The sequence below is a fragment of the Seriola lalandi genome, unplaced genomic scaffold (assembly GCF_002814215.2).
Source record: "Seriola lalandi dorsalis isolate HSWRI2012SDOR001 ecotype SW California unplaced genomic scaffold, Sedor1 jcf7180002054689, whole genome shotgun sequence".
In the NCBI taxonomy this organism is placed as follows: Eukaryota; Metazoa; Chordata; class Actinopteri; order Carangiformes; family Carangidae; genus Seriola; species Seriola lalandi.
In genome coordinates, this window is record NW_019525242.1 from 3,069,811 (window position 1) to 3,088,554 (window position 18,744).

The 18,744-nt window shown below is 37.1% G+C and overlaps 1 protein-coding gene across 1 annotated transcript in view; it reads left to right on the plus strand.

The window, feature by feature from the left end:
* Window positions 1–1,104: 1,104 nt before the first annotated feature.
* The window catches only part of LOC111667419 (polycystin-1-like protein 2), a 45,308-nt gene continuing 27,668 nt past the window's right edge, over window positions 1,105–18,744 (plus strand). The window contains exons 1-17 of the mRNA XM_087178486.1: window positions 1,105–1,423; window positions 2,672–2,830; window positions 2,922–3,110; window positions 5,760–5,870; window positions 7,413–7,560; window positions 10,083–10,312; window positions 10,481–10,671; window positions 11,936–12,155; window positions 12,911–13,053; window positions 13,193–13,343; window positions 14,585–14,774; window positions 15,205–15,340; window positions 15,459–15,603; window positions 15,985–16,335; window positions 16,480–16,622; window positions 16,728–16,913; window positions 18,522–18,659. Coding sequence (XP_087034612.1) covers window positions 1,105–1,423; window positions 2,672–2,830; window positions 2,922–3,110; window positions 5,760–5,870; window positions 7,413–7,560; window positions 10,083–10,312; window positions 10,481–10,671; window positions 11,936–12,155; window positions 12,911–13,053; window positions 13,193–13,343; window positions 14,585–14,774; window positions 15,205–15,340; window positions 15,459–15,603; window positions 15,985–16,335; window positions 16,480–16,622; window positions 16,728–16,913; window positions 18,522–18,659 — 3,150 coding nt within the window. The remainder of the gene's footprint in view (window positions 1,424–2,671; window positions 2,831–2,921; window positions 3,111–5,759; window positions 5,871–7,412; window positions 7,561–10,082; window positions 10,313–10,480; window positions 10,672–11,935; window positions 12,156–12,910; window positions 13,054–13,192; window positions 13,344–14,584; window positions 14,775–15,204; window positions 15,341–15,458; window positions 15,604–15,984; window positions 16,336–16,479; window positions 16,623–16,727; window positions 16,914–18,521; window positions 18,660–18,744) is intronic.

An 18,744-nucleotide genomic window follows, 5' to 3' on the forward strand; every position in this document is an offset into this window, starting at 1 on the left:
TTGATCCTTTTGTCAACTGTTTATTTTCAGATTTCTATCACAGCACTTTTAATGAAACAAAATTATCAATATATTAACCCTGATTATGGGAACTTTTTTTTAGGACTGTTAACTGTAAAGTTATGCTGGGTGGGACGTCATAGGACTGTCATATATTACACAGTCATAAATGATTAGCTAAAAATTCCCTATTTCCACATCCATCACATATTGAGAAAAATACATATGTGGCGTCATGTTTCAGGTAACCTGATGAATTTTGGTTGAATAAAGTTCCTGTTGTGTGTCGAGAAGAAAATCATGAAAATGGATGAAGAAGAAGTCAAACTGCAGCTGGATAAACAATGAGGTGAAAGATGTTTAAATGCTCCATAGAGTTGAGGAGAACTGCACAGTTTGATAATAATTTTTTGTGGGATGATCTTTGCGAACAACCCCTTGGACATACACATAGTCATGATTCATCTGTTAAATATATTGATTATAGCCACTTTAAAACTTGACATATGTGTAATTTGGAACCCCTATATCTACTGCTATCTATTGTACTATTTTAATTTCACTGAGAACCTTTTTTTTATGTGTTGCATTTTATGTGTATTTGAAATCCTCTTTATACCTGTGGTTAAATAAAATGCAACTTTTATGTTTTATCTGATAGAGGAGTAACCTTGGGATCCTTTTTCCTTCATTGATGAGTCATCATTTGGCGTTGTGTGACTCAGCAATTTTTCACAACAAAAGAAAAAAGAAAAATACAGGTAGATTATTTATCATGATGTAAAGAATTGGTAACCTCATGTACCTTGCCATCTGTTTGAAACTCCTCTTGCTTTTGTTGCAGCTCCGGCACAAAGGCAGTGCATTCATTGGTTTTTGGGAAAGCCTGGCTGTTAAGTAAACAGTTTTCCACTCAATGCAGAAAGGTGTGTGACAAAGGTGCATGTCAGACCCATTTAAAAACAGGGTGTCACCAGGGTGTGTATATGAGAGCATTGGACAAGAGGGCAAAACAATATTATTTTGACCCCTGCAATGAAAGCGTCAAGAAGTTGAAAAGAGACATGAGAGTAACATTTTGTTTTTAAAGTGAAAACAGAAAAGATGTGCTGGACATTTCTGCAGCTGCTGATCCTGGTGACCGTCAGCTGTCTGTCATGTGCTGAAGATAAGACGGAGGGTACTGCTTCCTGCCCAGGAGATCAAAAGGCCTTTGGAGGCTCCTGCTATGAGTTTGTGGGTCATCGGCATTCTTTTTTCAGTGCTCAAGCTTGGTGTGAGGAGAGTGGAGGACACCTTGCATTTATCCCCGATGAAGAGACTCAACATTTCCTTCAGAGACATCTGGACCCTGAGAAAGACACATGGCTTGGGTTAGCACCTCCTTCCTCTCCAAAACTGTCATATTCTGCAACTGTGGACGGTAAGAAGGGAGAACTGTGAAATACAGACAACTGCTACTGTGAGCTCAATCATAAACTGCTAAATCTGAAGGTGCAGGAAGTCTCTGATTAAATAACACACTTCACAAAAAGACAGGAAATCTTTCAAAAAATAATTTTACCTCCCTTATGCATTTGAATTAACCTGTCAAACGATTGAGAAGAATATAGTTAAGCATTAGTGATTAACAAAATTATTAAATTAAAATATTACATTATGGTAACATTTGCACAGTTGTGTCCAATTTCAATTTTATTTAGAATTTATTTTCAAAGTTGTTCCATGTCTTGAAAAATAAGCTAGCCTTACTGGGATATTTTCTCACTGTCTTCTGTTCATTATTCCATCCATCCATTCCATTATAGGGTTTTAAAAGGCGTAAAGTCTTTTTCCTTCCATCAGTGGAGTGAGAAATGAATTCCCACACCCACACCCTATAATATAATTTGCAATTACAAGATTAAGAAAAAAAAAGTCTCTATCTTTTTTACATTTACAGTATCCAATATCAAACAGAATTACCCTCTTATACAGTAAATGAAATATTCCTCCAATCTCAAAGTGTGGTAGTTAAAGAACATGAACTAGAAATTATTGATGACACAGTATAGCTTGGAGTAGGGATATATTGTATTACCTTTGATACTTCCATTAACTGAAATACCATTTGGAATAACATTAAACTTTTCTCTAGAGATAGAGATCATTGGGTTGGTGCATTATGGATGTATTCATTGATCTTATTCAGCTGTAATTCATACTTCATACCAGAAGAATTTGGTAGCAGCCTCACCTTAATTCACATCCACATTTAAATTTATACAGATTCTATTTAGCAGCAGAATGGCATATTAGGTCCCATGGTGAAGGAACATTTATATTATTACAATTATAGATTCATGAATTTCTCCTAGGGGGATAAATAAAGTATCTATCTATCTATCTATCTATCTATCTATCTATCTATATTTTGAGTTAAATGATCAGATTTGTTCAAGAAATGTGTAGAACATACCCAGCCTCATTATTTTGCCCAGTGCATCCAATTTAGTTACCAATTTTGAGTATATGTGAAAGAAAATTAAATGAAATAAAACACAATGACATTGTAACATTGTGAATCTTACTCACTACAGATAAATGTAACATCTGAAAAAGTATGAAATCTTTCTTACCACAAAGAGCTCAAACATTTCATCATTTCAGCAGTAGTTTGTTCCATCCTCAGGTGTTCTCTCTTGGCTGGATGGTTCACATGTCACCTATTCAAACTGGGTGAGCAGCCTGCAGCCAGGAGCAGCTTGTGGACACATCTTAAAAGACTCAGGCTTCCAATGGGACGCCACAACAGACTGCTACAAAAAACTGCATTTTATCTGCCAGTTTGGTACGTACTGACCCATGTACTGATTCTGAACAGAACAGCTCACTGAATCACTCCATGATGAGTTACCACTTTGTTTTTGTATTCTCCCCAGAGTCTGGGAGATCCATTGTGTGTGCGGATCATAACCTCACCTTGCAGTGTGGTCCTGGTCATGTGTTAATCATAGACAGTGGCTTCTACGGTCGTAAAAACATTCATTACTGTCGATCCACGCTCTCCCAACCATCAACATCCACACAACATCAGTGTGGCTGGGTGGATGTTGGAGCGTCAATTAGAGGTATAACATGGTCAAATCGTTTTCTCTGTGTAATAAAAACATACATTAATTCATGATTATTTACTTGAATGTATGAGTGAAATGATGTATACTAGTTATAATATTACCTAATCAACAGCAATTAACTGACCTGATCTGCACAATATTCACTTTTAGCTTCATAATAGTCACTCTCATTAAATCAGCTGAACCCAACAGAAAAAAAAAAATCTGAATAGGATGACAAACACACATGCCTCACTGCATGGATCAAAACTGTGATGAAATCGAATCCACTTTTACCGGACAAAGTACATATTGTCTCACTGCAGGCTATTATTTGAAAAGGACAATTGTCCTTCAGGACGGAAGAAAAGCTACACAATAAAAGCTTAAAAGCTTAATAGCTTGAGAGATATATAAATGATATCCATCTATTTTTCAGTAAATGTTGATTCACGCATTTAACTGACGGGAGGGGGAAATTACCCATCCATTCATTTTCCAAACTTGCTCATCCTGTTCAAGGTCTCAGGGCTTTGGAGCCTTTCCCAGCATGCACCGGGAAAGAGGTACGGGTTAGGCACATACTGCGCAGGTCATTTAAAATTCATATGACCATCATGTCCTTGAGCTGATGCAACACATTTAATTAGGACTTAGCTGTGCAAAACATATATATGACAATAACCAGCAACACTGTTCATACCATCATGTGTCGCTAACACAACATTCATTAGCTCTGCTATAGTTATTGACGTTAACTGGGCTGTGATCGCCTCAAGATATAGTTAAACACAGACTAAACTAATTTAGGAAACATTTAGATAGCAAGTCAAGCCAATAATAAAACAAAATAATAGAAGTTATCCCAAAACACTTTCCATATAGAGACCCCTTACAGAGACCCAACAATTACCACCATGAGTAAGCACTTGGCGACAGTCATAGAAAATGAAAGAAAATACAAAATGTCCTGGAAAATTATTTCAACATTCTTCTATTTTCGGGGCAAAGTTATGTCCAGGATCAGTGTTGAGGGCAGTATTTTGAATAGTCTGCTGTCGGTTTGCTTAGCAATGCAGTGAACGCATCCTGAAGTCACATCACGTGAGTGCAGGTTGGATGATTTACAACAAAAGTGGTCGAAACTCTTGAAATGTACGTAAGTCACTGTTGGCTGCTAACTGTGGTAGTTTATATTAGATTTATAGATTAATGTATTCTTGTTTTAAACTGTTGAATAATGGGTTAAAATGTTTGGTTCGGTTGCCTTAGTTGACGTGCTTGCTAGCTTGTTTTGCCTGTGGCTTAAGGTTTAACTGGCCGAGAACAGGTTTCAGATGTGTGTTGGTGAGAGTTGGTTAGTATAAATGGGAAGACGGGGTTAATACAATGAATGGGAGCCCAACTGAATGTACGTATGTATAAACACCGGCTACATACTCGCTAACGGCACTTTAGCATCTTTGTTAGCTTTGTTTGTTGTTCAACTTCAGTCGCAATAGCTCACAGTGGTTGTGATTAACCTCGTTAAAGACTCTACTACCCAGCAGCAGCAAATATCTTAGCAAATTCAACTTTGAATCGTACATTTAGCTCTGTAAAGATTAAGCTAGATTTGTCAGTAGGGAAAATTCAATATTCTTAAATTTTACACACTTTAGATACACTAAACACAGTTTGTAGGTCATTGATAAAGCCAAAATAACAAGTAAACCACCAACAGACATAAAATAACAATTAACAAACAACATTTTACCAGGCTTTACTGACTGTAACTGACCATGAATAACAACAACTGGTAACACTTTTAACAGCAATTTTAAGTTAAGACAGTTCACACCTTTACTGTGTGTTTAAGGCTGGTTAATGAGTATTGCTAAGGCTCTGTGTTTGACATGTGTTTAGAGTTTCAGTTGGTGAACAGGTGTAGAGAGTCCCCTGTGCAGCTGATCAATAATAATACTGATAAAGTCCTCTACTGACACAGTTTGTCAGGAGTGAAGCTCTGTTTACACTTCAGGCATCTCTAATGTGAGATTTTGCATTAATGTCAAATATCTGGCATTTATCCAGTGTCTGGTATGAGAGCGGGATTTTCATGCCTGGTAATGTTACAAAGCTTACATTTTCCATAGTAACACAGCTTCTCATATGCATGTAGTGTTTTCATCATGCTGCCCTTGACTGATTCAGCATTTCTGAATTTCACATTATTCAATGTTGATTTCATACACATAATACACATACCACAAATTCTTGTCATCATAATGTTTAGAAATACAGGCCTTTTCTTTATAATGTTGAAAATTAGTTGGTGGCTGTGGCTCAGAGGGTCAAACACATTGTCCTCTAGTGACAGTGGTAGAAAGTTTCCCCAGCTCCTCCTGTCTGCACATCAAAGTGTCCTTGAGCATGAAACTGAGCATGAGCAGAATGGGCCTGTATGAGTTTGTGTGGGTGAATATGAAGTGATTTGTTCTGTACTTATTTTAAAAGCATGATGATGATTCAACAAGAGTTGTTATTTGTAGGGTTGTTGTGTGAGCACAAACTTTCATCACAGGAACACTTAACATTAAGTAGTAATGTGCAAAACTTTCTATGAAGTCATTGTCATTTCCGTGTGTTATCAATAGCTGATTGTGTTCTCTGTGTGTTTTCCAGCCCACTGCAGCGGCCGTCAGGTTTGCCTGATCACTGAAGTTGTGAACTCCTTTGGTGAATCCTGCCCTCAGCTGGGGAGCTACCTGTCTGTGGATTACCACTGCAAAGATGGTCGGTCACACTAATTCTAATCAATCAGTTCAATTATAAATCTGTCAAGGGGAAAATCATACTTTCTACATCCAGTAGATGACAAGCAAGTCTGATTGTCTCCTAGACCACTCCTTTACTATAGTATATCCAGTCTTTTCAAAATTCATTGGACGAGCCAATAAAGAGATTTGTAGAGAACCACACAAAACGTGACAACCTGTCAAAGTCAATTAAGTTTTTCTAATATGTGTCTTTTTTATTTTTAAAAAATATTGAGGCGTAAAGGAGCCATTTGTAAGTTTTGCTGTTGCTACATAACCAGCATTAGCATTAACAGCTGTTTATTTACCAGTCTAGTAGCAACAATGTAAATTCAGCATCAAACTTCATTCCTTTACTGACCAAGAACTGTCTCCATTTGTGGAAAGCAACACCAATGTTAATTCGTCACTTTCTGATATCAACTCACTGTAGCTCTTGTCAAGCAACAATCACCACCACCCGTTCTGAATGTGTTTCCATGTTGTTATATGAACCATTTCAAAAGAAGAAGGTGCAGTAAGAAAAAAGCTAAAAGAGCTTAAAAATGTGATGATGATGTGGCATTTTAAGTGTTTTTCATGTCTTCTTTCCAGGAAGTCAAAATGTCTGCTATGAAAAATACCTATTTTACCTATATTTTCTATTTATAGCAACAGTGAGTGTTATTATATATATGTAAGCACTAAACCCAAACACATGCTTTAAAATGTTTTTCACAGACAAGTTCTATTAAGTATTTTTTTATACAGTATCTGCTTGATTTTACCTTGGACTAAACCAGTGGTTCTCAAAGTGGGGTTCAGGGACCCCCAGGGATCCTAGAGAACATTCCTGGGGGTCCCCAGCAAAAAGGGGAATAATTTATTTTCTCAATAATTCCATCCATAAGTGACAATGACAGAATGTATGACTATTTTGGTCATGGGTTTCAAACATATAAAAGCAAATATTTTGTCTGATGGGGGTCCGTGGTCTAATTTGTGTCAGTTTAGGGGTCCTTGTTGTGAAAAGGTTTGAGAACCACTGGACTAAACTCTTAACTTCAAGTACTTTTATTTATCTTGAATCATTTTATGTTTACCTAACTGTTCTACACTTGTTTTTATCATAGTGACTTATTATATTATAGCCTTGAAATGTGTGTGAAATGTTTTCAGCATGATCTTTGATCCTGATTGGTTTAAGTAAGTTAAAACAATGTGAGCAAAACCATTTCATGATAGTGGTTAAAATTGATTTATTCAATCTGTTCATGTGATTATATCGCATTCATCAATGGAAATGAGCAAAGCAGACACTTGCACAGAGCAAATGAAGAACAAAAAATGGACCAAATAGCAGAAGCAGAAAGTCATGAGACTGACAGAAAAACTCTCAGATCTCACTGCTGTATTTCATATCCCTCTAATATCTGTGCCTCTCTGCGGAGAGGCACCGTGATCTGTGCTTGTTTGTTATTTGGAAACCCAGTTGGTTATAGGCACTTTGCTACACTTCTGGTCTGGTTTCTCCCCCCAGGACTCACACTGACAGTGAGCGCTGTGGCTGCTGTTTTTCATGACATCACCATCAGCATCAAGAGGCTTTTACATTTGTCATGGAGAAAACTTGTGTGCAGACTAAGCACCGGGGATGGCCGTGTCATTTATCTGGAGAGTCCACAGGGGTGAGTACTAACATTCACAGACTATGTGGGTTTGAAATGAAATTTAAAAAAAATAAATAAATAAATAAAAAATTAAATCAGCACTCTACTGATTTTCCACATTAATCTTACTTTTAACAAGGAGCACTCCTCAGCATGTGAAAGCTTCTATATTGACTCCTGCAGCTCTGGAGGAGCTTGTAAAGTTATAACCCTGATGATGTGATTGTTTAACTCGAGACTTCAATTTTATGACAGATTGAAAGGGCGACAACGTGTAGACGTGGATGGTGACAGGCATAAGCATCTAACAGTCAGGGAAGGTCTAACAAAAAACGTAGAATTATCAGAAATGTTGCACCAAACTTGAGACTAAAAGTCAGCATATCTCTGTCTCAGCTGCTTCAGTTTTTAATATGTCCCTCAACTTTAACAAAGGTAAATACTAAATTGTCAGAATACCCCTATAAACTAATACAGATGGTTTAGGGAATAAAGAAAATAAATTAACACTCCATATAGAACTTAAAAAAATGTTGCATGAAGATTCAAGCTATAATATGCTGCCAGTTAGTGTTTGTCACTCTATATATTATGTGCATATACAGTTATGTTCATAATAATAGCAGTGTGTTTAAAAAGGTGAGTAAACCTCAAAATTCTTCAAATAAATTGTATTTTAATGAACACAAATGCATTGGGGACACTGCACATTCTATTTCAAAGCAAGAAAATTGGAAAAAGTAATTGAATTTGATAATATTTTAGATCTTCTTTGATCCTCCTGGAGCTGATCATTGGCTGAGCTTTTGCCATTTTGGTTATTCTCCGATCCATTCGAATAGTCGTTTTTTTTTTTCTTCCTCGCCTTTCTGGTTTTGGCTGCCATTTTAAAGCATTTGATATCGTTTTAGCTGAACAACCTATCATTTTCTGCTCTTCTTTATAGGTTTTCCCCTCTTTTATTTATTTCTTAATCAAAGAACGCTCTTCCTCTGAACAGTGTCTTGAACGACCCATTTTACTCTGTTTTTCAAGGACAAATGCACAGCCAGCATATGCAGCGTCAGTTGCCTTGATCCTTAAATAAGGGCCACCTGTTTAACACCTATTTTTTTCACATAATCAATGACCTCACTAATTGAACTCGGCACTGCTATTTTTTTGAACACGCCCCTTTCAGTAAATGATCCAGTTTCACAGAATCAGCAGCATGCACGTCATGCCTGTTGGGTCTGTTGGTTTTCTATACCTTTACTAAACCTTCTTGAAACTTAGTTGCAGTGTAGAAGTTGAAATTCTGACAAAAACAGTGATTTATCTTGCTATTGATGTGGGACTGCTATTATTTTGAACACAACTGTATATGGGTCCATCTTATCCTTCTTGGTTAGCTGTATGATGGATGTTTACATTATTGGGTTTAAAACGTTTGCATTTACAGTTCATAATCCAAATGTACTATAAACAAAATAGTAGCTTATCAATGGCAGTAACAGCTGAAATATCGTCATATATTATTAAATGTACTAGTTATGTCAAGAATCCAAGTATAAGAAACTGTGATGCACTAAAATCACATCTGCTGTAAGTCAATTTATTATGTTTTAGCACTTGTTGATAATGTTTCTACACCACATACTGCTTTCATTTTTCATGCAGTTCTCGAAATAATATGACACATCAGAAGTAATATATTTCAAGTAATGCCTGTTGTTTTTCTGCACGTGGAATTGGTTTTAAAAAAAACAAGCAACTGAGAAAGATTTTCTTATAATCTAAGATGATGGACTGATTGTTTCTCCTCACATTTCTGTCAGGTAAATACTTGTGTAATACTGCAATTTTACTTTTATTACATTCATTATAATAATAATAATAATACATTTTATTTAAAGGCGCCTTTCTTGGCACTCAAGGACACCGTACACAGTTACACAAATTGAGATTAAAAACATATTAAGAATTAATTAACAACAATAAAAATGAAATATAAAAATAAAAACAATACAAAAGTGACAGTAGACAGTAGCAATGATGGTTGGAGTGGGACCAAACAGCTCGCAGACAGTGGATTCAAACGAGCTGGAGACGGGCACAGACACCGAGACTTTCCACTTGTCGCGGTAAATTATCGCGAGACCTCCTCCCCGACCGGAGCCACGGGGTTGACAGACGTAAACAAATCCACTAGGAGTGGATTCAACCAGCCAGGAGAAGTCGCTGGGCTGTTGCCATGTCTCGGCCAAACAAAGAAAGTCTAGCTGTTCTAGCTGCATTAATCAGTTAGCGAGAAATGCATGCAGCGTATAATCTTTAATTAGACCATATTGTCAACACACAGGCTACTGCCATGAAATTAGACACCAACGTCTATAATCATTTATGTGAATATATCTCCAATTTTCATTGTTGGAAAAACAACTGATTCAGTTTTTTAAGTACCGGTTTGTGTATGGCAGACTGTATGTAATCTGAATTAATGCTTTATGTCCAGAAATCAAAGACGAACTATGAATGTTTCTCCATGTGCTTTTTCTCAGGTTAAAGAGCAACGTGATACATAAATATACTTATCCAAGTTCATTTGTTGTGGCAGTTGAATGCAGCAGCAATGACACACACATTTCAGCCCAGAGAACAATTACCATCCTGGAACCTGTCACAGAGCTTGCTGTCATCGGGTGCCATGCTGAAAAGCTGTTTTTTAATGCAACAAACTGCAAAGCTCTGTATGGAGGGGCATTTCATATTCAAATGGAAGTAAAAGCAGGTAGGGACCAACATGATGAAAATATACCATAATTCGTCTTGTCAAATTTGACATCACTGGTTAAAAGTATCAGGTTTTGGTGTTGGAGTTTTGTATATTTTCTTTTCTCAGATGTTGAATTTGAAATCTTCTTCAGTGATGTATTTCTCTTTCCTTTTATTTCCGGAGGTTCAAATGTAACCTACAGAATCCAGAGTGATGAAACGATGTTGTCTGGTTTATCTGTGGTCAGAGGAAATATTCCCCAAAACATCACAGTGACTCCAGAAATGGTGAAGAGACTCAGGCCTGGTTGCCACCAGCTGATCCTTTATGCATCCAACATGGTCACGTTCCCTGAAGTGTCCACAGACCTGCAGGTAAATCGACTATAAACGAGTAAACGTGTTGTCTACTGTCAATGAAGGAATAGCAGGTAACTTGATACATATTTCCTTCATGTTTTTGTGTGATTGTGGAAGTGGCATGTGAAATATAAAGAGTTAACATTTTGATCATTTGATTAAGGAGTTGATTGGAGTTAAAGCTTTTTCCTAATCACAAATTAAATTTAACCTTTAATTACAGCATCACACCAGACAATTATTGGCATATCTGCAAACACCAGAACACGGTGGATGCACCACCCCTCTGAATTTCATCACCTCAGAGTTTAAAATTATATGCTTTAATCCTGGTGTCTCTGTTAGGCTAATCAGTGTTGCACTTTTAAACAGGGGAACGTGGTGTGAAAATTAATCATTGATCTAAGTTTAATCAGTTAAGGTGCTGCCTGGGTGCCATGTTAAACAGATGGTTTTTGATCATAGGCCATAAAGCAGAATCAATAACTTCTTTTAAATCACTTCTTCAAACTAATGTTATAGACTTGCTTTTATGTGATGACGTCTTTTTATCGTCGTATATATCGTATACATTATTATTATCATTATTATTATTATTATTATTAATGTCTATGCCACAGCAACAAATATTTTCTCTAGTAAACTTTTGTATTAGACACAGGCTAAACCACTGTTCTCCATACCACAGCTATTAGACGTCTTATGAAATGTTAGGGAATGTCTTAGGTTTTTACAGCTAACTCACAGTTTTAGAATAGCAATAGAAAATCGTATTATAGATATTTATATGCATTTTTTTCCCTCACTAAACAATTGCAAAGCCAACTTTTTAAAATGTTAAAACCAGCATTGCTTACGTTCTTGTTTACTGGTCTTCCTCCTTGCCTTTGTTGATGCGTGCCTAGAGCAAACAAAATTAGGTCCCAATTGTAAAAACATTGCTCTGTAATGCTTTAAACTTTCATTCATTAATTCACAGTTACCAATAACACAATGAAAAACCACCAGTAAAACCTTGTAATAAGACATACTTTACAGATTAAGTTGTTATCGTTGTTAATGATTGATATACTGCTGATTAATATTTTGCCATTCCTCACCATACTTTAGTGAAGGTCAAGGGTTTCAGATTCTAGACCAAAAACCACTTTTAAATGACGTACTGACTGTGATGGCTTATTGTGAACTGGAAACATTATCTGTTGTGATAAGTTTTACCCACTAGTGATATGAGAAAGAAATTAATGTGTTTCTCACTGTAATTCTTCATATAATGCAGGTGTGTGTTTTAGAGAAAGTAGCCGGACTTAAGGCATCCGTGTTGACAGAGAGGGATGGCTGTTTAGACTCTTCAGATACTACTGTTGGTGTTTCCCTTGAACGGGGAGCGCCTGTACTGCTCCTCTTCTATCTGACAGGAGACAACAGCAATTTATTCTATGAAACCAGAGAAATGAATGCGGGGAAAGGAATTTTTCATATCAGACACACAGTTCAAGGTATGGAAGACATAGCAAAAGAAGGTGCCACATACAGTGGGGCAAAAAGGTATTTAGTCAGCCACCAATTGTGCAAGTTCTCCCACTTAAAAAGATGAGAGAGGCCTGTAATTTTCATCATAGGTACACTTCAACTATGAGAGACAGAATGGGGGGAAAGAATCCAGGAAATCACATTGTAGGATTTTTAATGAATTAATTGGTAAATTCCTGGCCAAGACCAAAGAGCTGTCAAAGGACACCAGAAACAAAATTGTAGACCTGCACCAGGCTGGGAAGACTGAATCTGCAATAGGTAAGCAGCTTGGTGTGAAGAAATCAACTGTGGGAGCAATTATTAGAAAGTGGAAGACATACAAGACTACTGAGAATCTCCCTCGAGCTGGGGCTCCACGCAAGATCTCACCCCGTGGGGTCAAAATGATCACAAGAACGGTGAGCAAAAATCCCAGAACCACACGGGGGGACCTGGTGAATGACCTGCAGAGAGCTGGGACCAAAGTAACAAAGGCTACCATCAGTAACACACTACGCCACCAGGGACTCAAATCCTTTTTAAGTGGGAGAACTTGCACAATTGGTGGCTGACTAAATACTTTTTTGCCCCACTGTATGAGGCAAAATACCACTGTAATACAATGATTTCTGAAACACTTTAACACAACGATTAGAAACAAGCAGAATAAAGAACATTGTGTGTATTTAATTTACATTTCTCTTGTCAAAGCAGTGTTTAACTGAATGTTTTGTTACAGGAAGTGTGCAAGTGAAACTCAGAGCAAGAAATGTCTTCTCGTCTCTGGACGTGGATGTGAATAAGTTTGCTTCCTGTGGCAAGGATTCAGTAGTTAAACTAAATGGTCATAATGACAATTGGCTGAACTTTAACAAGAGACAGGTAAAACTTCTTTTTTTTTTTTTTTTTTTTTTAAACACAGTAGTAGTGTTGGTGGCAGTGTGGGGTGATGTTTTACAGAGGAATACTTCCCAACTTTCAGTATACTGTAATATTTATAAAACCTTTTGTTCATTTTCAGAGAAAGAATCACATTAGAGTTGTCAGATCTTCACTGAAAATAATTGCAAAACCTTCACCTTCAGTATCTACCAAACTGAAAAATATCACACTTTCCATAAGAGACGCACCCGACCTAACAGACCCAGAGAAACGATACCAGTGGGTGTGCAGTAAGTATCATATTTTTCTACTTAAATGTGAGATCAGTGAGATCAAGAATTAAATGTTTAGCCTATGTTTCAACATATTTTGATGTTTTGTTCGTGCGTTGCTCGGCGGGACATTAGGACAGAACATTATGTGCAGGTTTCTAATTTCTAGCCTGGAATTGTCCATTTTGCCTGCTAAACTGTCGCTGGCATAATTTTATGAGCTTTTGCTAGCTAGCTGATCAAACCAGCTTATGCTCCATGAGTTGGTAGAAAACTCTACTCTGCACTTTTCAGTATATCCATCCCAATATCCCAATATATCATTTTAAAACAATAAGAATCTTATAAAAAGGGATCTTGAATATGCAATAGAGTAAGTATGATGAGGAGAAATGTAAGATTTCATTCCAACACAACCTTGTTTGGCTCTGTAGCTCATGCCTTTTTGGGTTTGTATCTTACATATCCTGCTTTTTATTTTCAAACTGTCTTTTTTATAAACGTTCCTAGAGAAAAGGCTTTTAGGATGAGGACCCCACCCAATGTGTTTGACTAAAGTAATGCCATCTTGAATAATGTTGGCCGGAGTTGGTGCAGTGTAAATTTCCCCAAAATCAATGAAGAGCATTACAGAGCTGCTAACGTTAGCTTTAACTCTGATGGCATCCAGGGCAGGCTTCCACACACTAGTGAAATCCTGCACAGTGCTAGTTGTGACCAGGGCTTTTTTTTTTTTTTTTTTAAACATAACCTGTAACCCCACAAACTAATGTAGAGGTCATTAGGGCAGATAGGACCTGTTTAGCCAAGATACAAAAGTCATTAACTCTACCCTTGCTAAATAATTAAATATTTTTGGGGTTTTATACTTGTTGATCACAGTCAGTATCCATAACTATCAGGCTACGTCCACATTACTGCTAGTTTTAAAACTCTTCTCTTTTGCTATTTTTATGCCTGGTGTCCACACTACTCCGGAGTTTCTGCCCTTAAAACTCAGACTTTTGGAAATGGTCACGCATGCCCGGCGTATGTGAATGGTCATGTGATATGCGTTTTCAGGTTTGATTGTATGGACAGAGATCGTTACTGTTATGGAGCTAAAACAGTCTGGACAGAGATCGTCCTTGGCGTTTTTAAAATGAAAACATATTAGTGTAGATGTAGACTCAGAATATTTTACAAGCTGAACATTAGTCTTAAATGTTTTATATCTGCTTGAAATACAGTGGTATAATGACTATCCTTGTGATCCACAGGACATCCCTGTAAATGCAAAGGAGAATTTGAGAATTTGATTCACACCATCAAAGAAAGCTGCATACCAAATCCATTTCAATTTAACAAGTATCGTTTTATTGTGAAAGAGCGAGATGATAAAGAAGTGGAAGAAACTCAATCCATATGCATCACCCTTACTCCTGAGCCTGACAAAGAAGCTTGGCTAAGGTACTTGATCTTTTTGAAAAATCATATTCTCTCACCACGAGGAGCACTCACCTGTGTGTCTTATGTGCCGGACTGCAATTTTCTTATATTGGAAATCTGTTGAGGAGGTGAAACAGTGGAATTAACATTTTTAATTCTATTGACTTCAGTAAATTATTGAAGGAAATGAGACAACTTTGTAAATGAGTTTGCATATCTCAATTAGTTTAGAACAAAAGGTGATATTTTAATTTTTTTAAGTTCTTTTTCTTTGATTGAATATAAGATCATAAATGACCAGATCAAGCAGATAAATTGCTGATCAGTCAACGTATTTATACTGGAGCACAGTGTAAATAGCATTATACCCCATTACTAGACAGCTTTTTTTGAGATGTAAACATACTAATTGTATGTTAACCAAATTGTCTGTGTACTTGTTGTGCTATAGTCTCACTTGTACCCAAAGCTGTGGCCCAGTAAGGAGCGGCAGAGATGCAAAAATTAAAATGGAATGTAGGAAAAACGACGTGTGTTCACAAGTCGTGTGGTACATTGAAGACCAACGTGATGACAGATTTTGGCTAGTAAGTTTGAAAAATGAATTCTGACTTGTTTTAGGCTGAGAAATCAGTTACTGTTAAATGATGTAAAAGAAACAATTTGCCATTGACTTAATGGATTTGCATGTTAATTTATTTACAGGATGAGACAAAGAGCTGCTACAAAAACGCAGGGAAAAGGCCACTTGTACAGAGACAGAGTGGCGGGACTGAGTACACTGTGAAATATAAGCATCTTCTGCTGGCCAAGTTAAAGGGTCAGAGTGTCACTGTGGTGGTAACTTATGGTGTGTATGCATTAGTCGATAAAACGGTGTTAAAGCTACTTGTGAATTATCTTGCCAAGGTGATTTTTGGGTTCCAGACCAATCATGAATTTGTACCAGTGTTACAAAAGTATGGAGGTGACGAAAGGTTAATGATCAGAGGAGTTTTTCTCATTTACATACTCGTTTAACTGAAAAAGATAAAAAAGATAAAATTAAATTCATCTGAAATCTCCACACCATTGCAAAACAATCAGCACTATTTCTATTCAATTTGGTGTGATTTTAAAGATGTTTGTCTTTCTCCTTTTCTCCATAACAAACCATTCAATACAAAATAGCACCCTTATTTCTTTGAAATAATACAAATTACACATTCTCCTTTTTATTTTTATATCAAAGGGGGTTCTGAACCTCTTTTCACAAAATACAAGATAAAGACATCATCATCTACACAGAACCCGTCATCTACCACCAAACTACCAGCTGCCGATGTTACGACAGCCAAACCTGGAGAGAAAACATCAGCCGCTGCTGGCCCTGTTACTACAGCACCGGGCACGATCAGCAGCAGCACTATCACTACTACCAATGCTACAACCAGGGATACAACTTTACCATCAACCACCAACAATGCTGATAGCCTGTCATGTAGCATATCCCCAACAAATGGAACAATCTTTACAGCTTTCAGTATAACTTGCAGGACTGAAATTCCCTGTTCCAAATGTCGCTATTGTTTTAAGACTGAGGGTAAGTACTCAAGGTTGGATAAATCTCTTAGTAAGAGACTGATGCATCTCCAACAATCTAAATTACAGTGTTACTGTTTTTAGTAATGATTAAGTGTGTACAAATCTATTAATCCAACTTATTATCTTGTTTCAAAATTGTCAGGTAAGAATCTGCGTTGCAGCAAGAACAGGAAAGTGAAATCTGTGTTCCTTCCCCATGGCGACAGCCGTTCTGACTACAAGCTGATAATCACAGCGGCTGCAAAACATAAGAGCTTTGTAGTTCGCACCACCATAACTACACAGGTTGGTCAAAAACATGATGATTCGAGGATGTCAACAGAACAAGACCTAGGGTAATGCTCTGCTTCTCCACTACACTACTATAAGAAAATGGCTTTTTCTCTTCAGGTGAAGGACTCCATAGAAGACTCTGGCTCTTCAGTAGATGCTCTTAAGGCATCAGTGGAGGATGCTGTGGCTCAGCTGAAGAAACAAGGCATACTGTCAGGAGAAACCATAGGACAAATCTTCAGTTCTGTGTCCGACAAACTGAACAGTCAATCTGATGAATCAAAAAAAGCTGATAGACAAAAGGTAAACCCAGATCGCACAATATGATTGAATTAGTAATGAAGCATTGAATTTGCATTAATGTCTGACATCAATTGATGCCTTTTATTGTACAACCTCTTGTGTGCTTGCTGCCTGTCAAATATTATAAATAGTCAAATATTACGACTACATACAGTAATGCAGCTATAGCATTTTCTTTCCTCAAAAGATTCAAATTTAACCACCTCCTCTACAGGCTGGTGAGAAATTGTGAGAATGTTGAGCAAATTGCAGGTTGTAATGTCGGGTGACAAAATTCAATGCCAGGACATCTTATGCCAATGTCATTTGTAATAATGACGACAGCTGACATTGATATTTTGTTGGTTTAAGCTTGTATTGTTAAATAACCAAAATCCAACATCTTCCAAATGTCTCATGCCATCACTCAATTACCCAATGTTGGATTTTGATGTCAACCTGATTTTCATTTCCAACTAAAATTCAAAGTCTTCATTCAGTTGTCACAAAAATTGACAGACATTCTCAAGATGGTAGATATGAAGTGTTTCAAACAGTGTTTGGATCAGACAAACAGTCAGTCCTCAGTGATAGTCATAATCTTGCTATAATTTGTACTGTATGCACAACATTTTCTTTATTGCTCTGTGTTGGATTCAAAGTCACCAAATTAATTGAAGATTCTCCTAAAACCAGTGGAGTAATGTGTGTTTTTCCACACCAACATTTTGACAGTTTTAAGTTTTTTTTAAAAGTGAAAAAAGCTAAAATAACGCAGTCATTGCCTCAACTTGTTTGAAGGCGTATGCAGCACATGGTTACCCAGTGGCGCAACCAGTAAGTCACCTTTTCTGGGGATACCAAGGTCAGGGGTTTCGAAATCCCAAATGGCCTAAGTCTTGTTTCAGACAAAATTCTATAGCAATTTATACCTATGGTATTTAAACGCTTGCGAGCTGCTTGGACCCCAATAATTGCAGCTTGAGGCTATATTTTAAAATATTTTTTATATATTATTTTTATTTCCAATATATCTGTTGGCAGTGGGTACATTGAGACATTGGGCTCAGGTGCAGTGCCAGCGCTAGTACAAACGTAGTTTTTATGCAATTTTTTTTTCCTTCTTTTTTTCCAGCTGTTTTGTAATTTAATGCCACCAAATGAATGTGTTAGCTCAGATGTGGGAGAGTGGAACAGCTTAAGGTGATTAGGTAGTGCAGTGCAATTCTGGTTCTCATTTTGGCAGGAAATTGCATATGTGTTAAAACCTGCTGAAACCACCTATTATCGCAAATGCAGGGAAAATTTTATGGCTTCACCTTGCAGAGACGCACATACAGACATCTACAATATAATAAAAAAAAACAAAAACACTTTTTAGTCATGTCAAGTGTGGCCTCTTTTCTGCTTGCTACACTTCACATTTACAGCGGATTGAGAAAAGATTACCAACAACATCATCCACATGAATGTAATGATGGTGACCCAGAGTTCTGCAGAAACATCAATACTATTGTTATGTATGATGAGTGAGCTGCATGCAACTTGTGGAATGTGGTATCTTTTCTCTGTAGCTCACTCACCTGTAGTTCACCTGTATTCAACATACACACATTTTGTCTGTTAAAGCTTCGTGAACAGATGCTGGACATAATGATTGACACAGTGACAGAGGTTCCCACCAACTCTCCAGAAGAAGTTCAGGCGATAGCTAGAGGTCTTACTGCTGTCGTCCAGAGAGGCACTGAACTCAGCTCCTCTGCTCAGGTACTGTTAACCCCACACTGAATAAAACAGGACATTATAGGAGAGAGGGATAAATTATCACTGCTTGAATACACTAGGTGTTGCT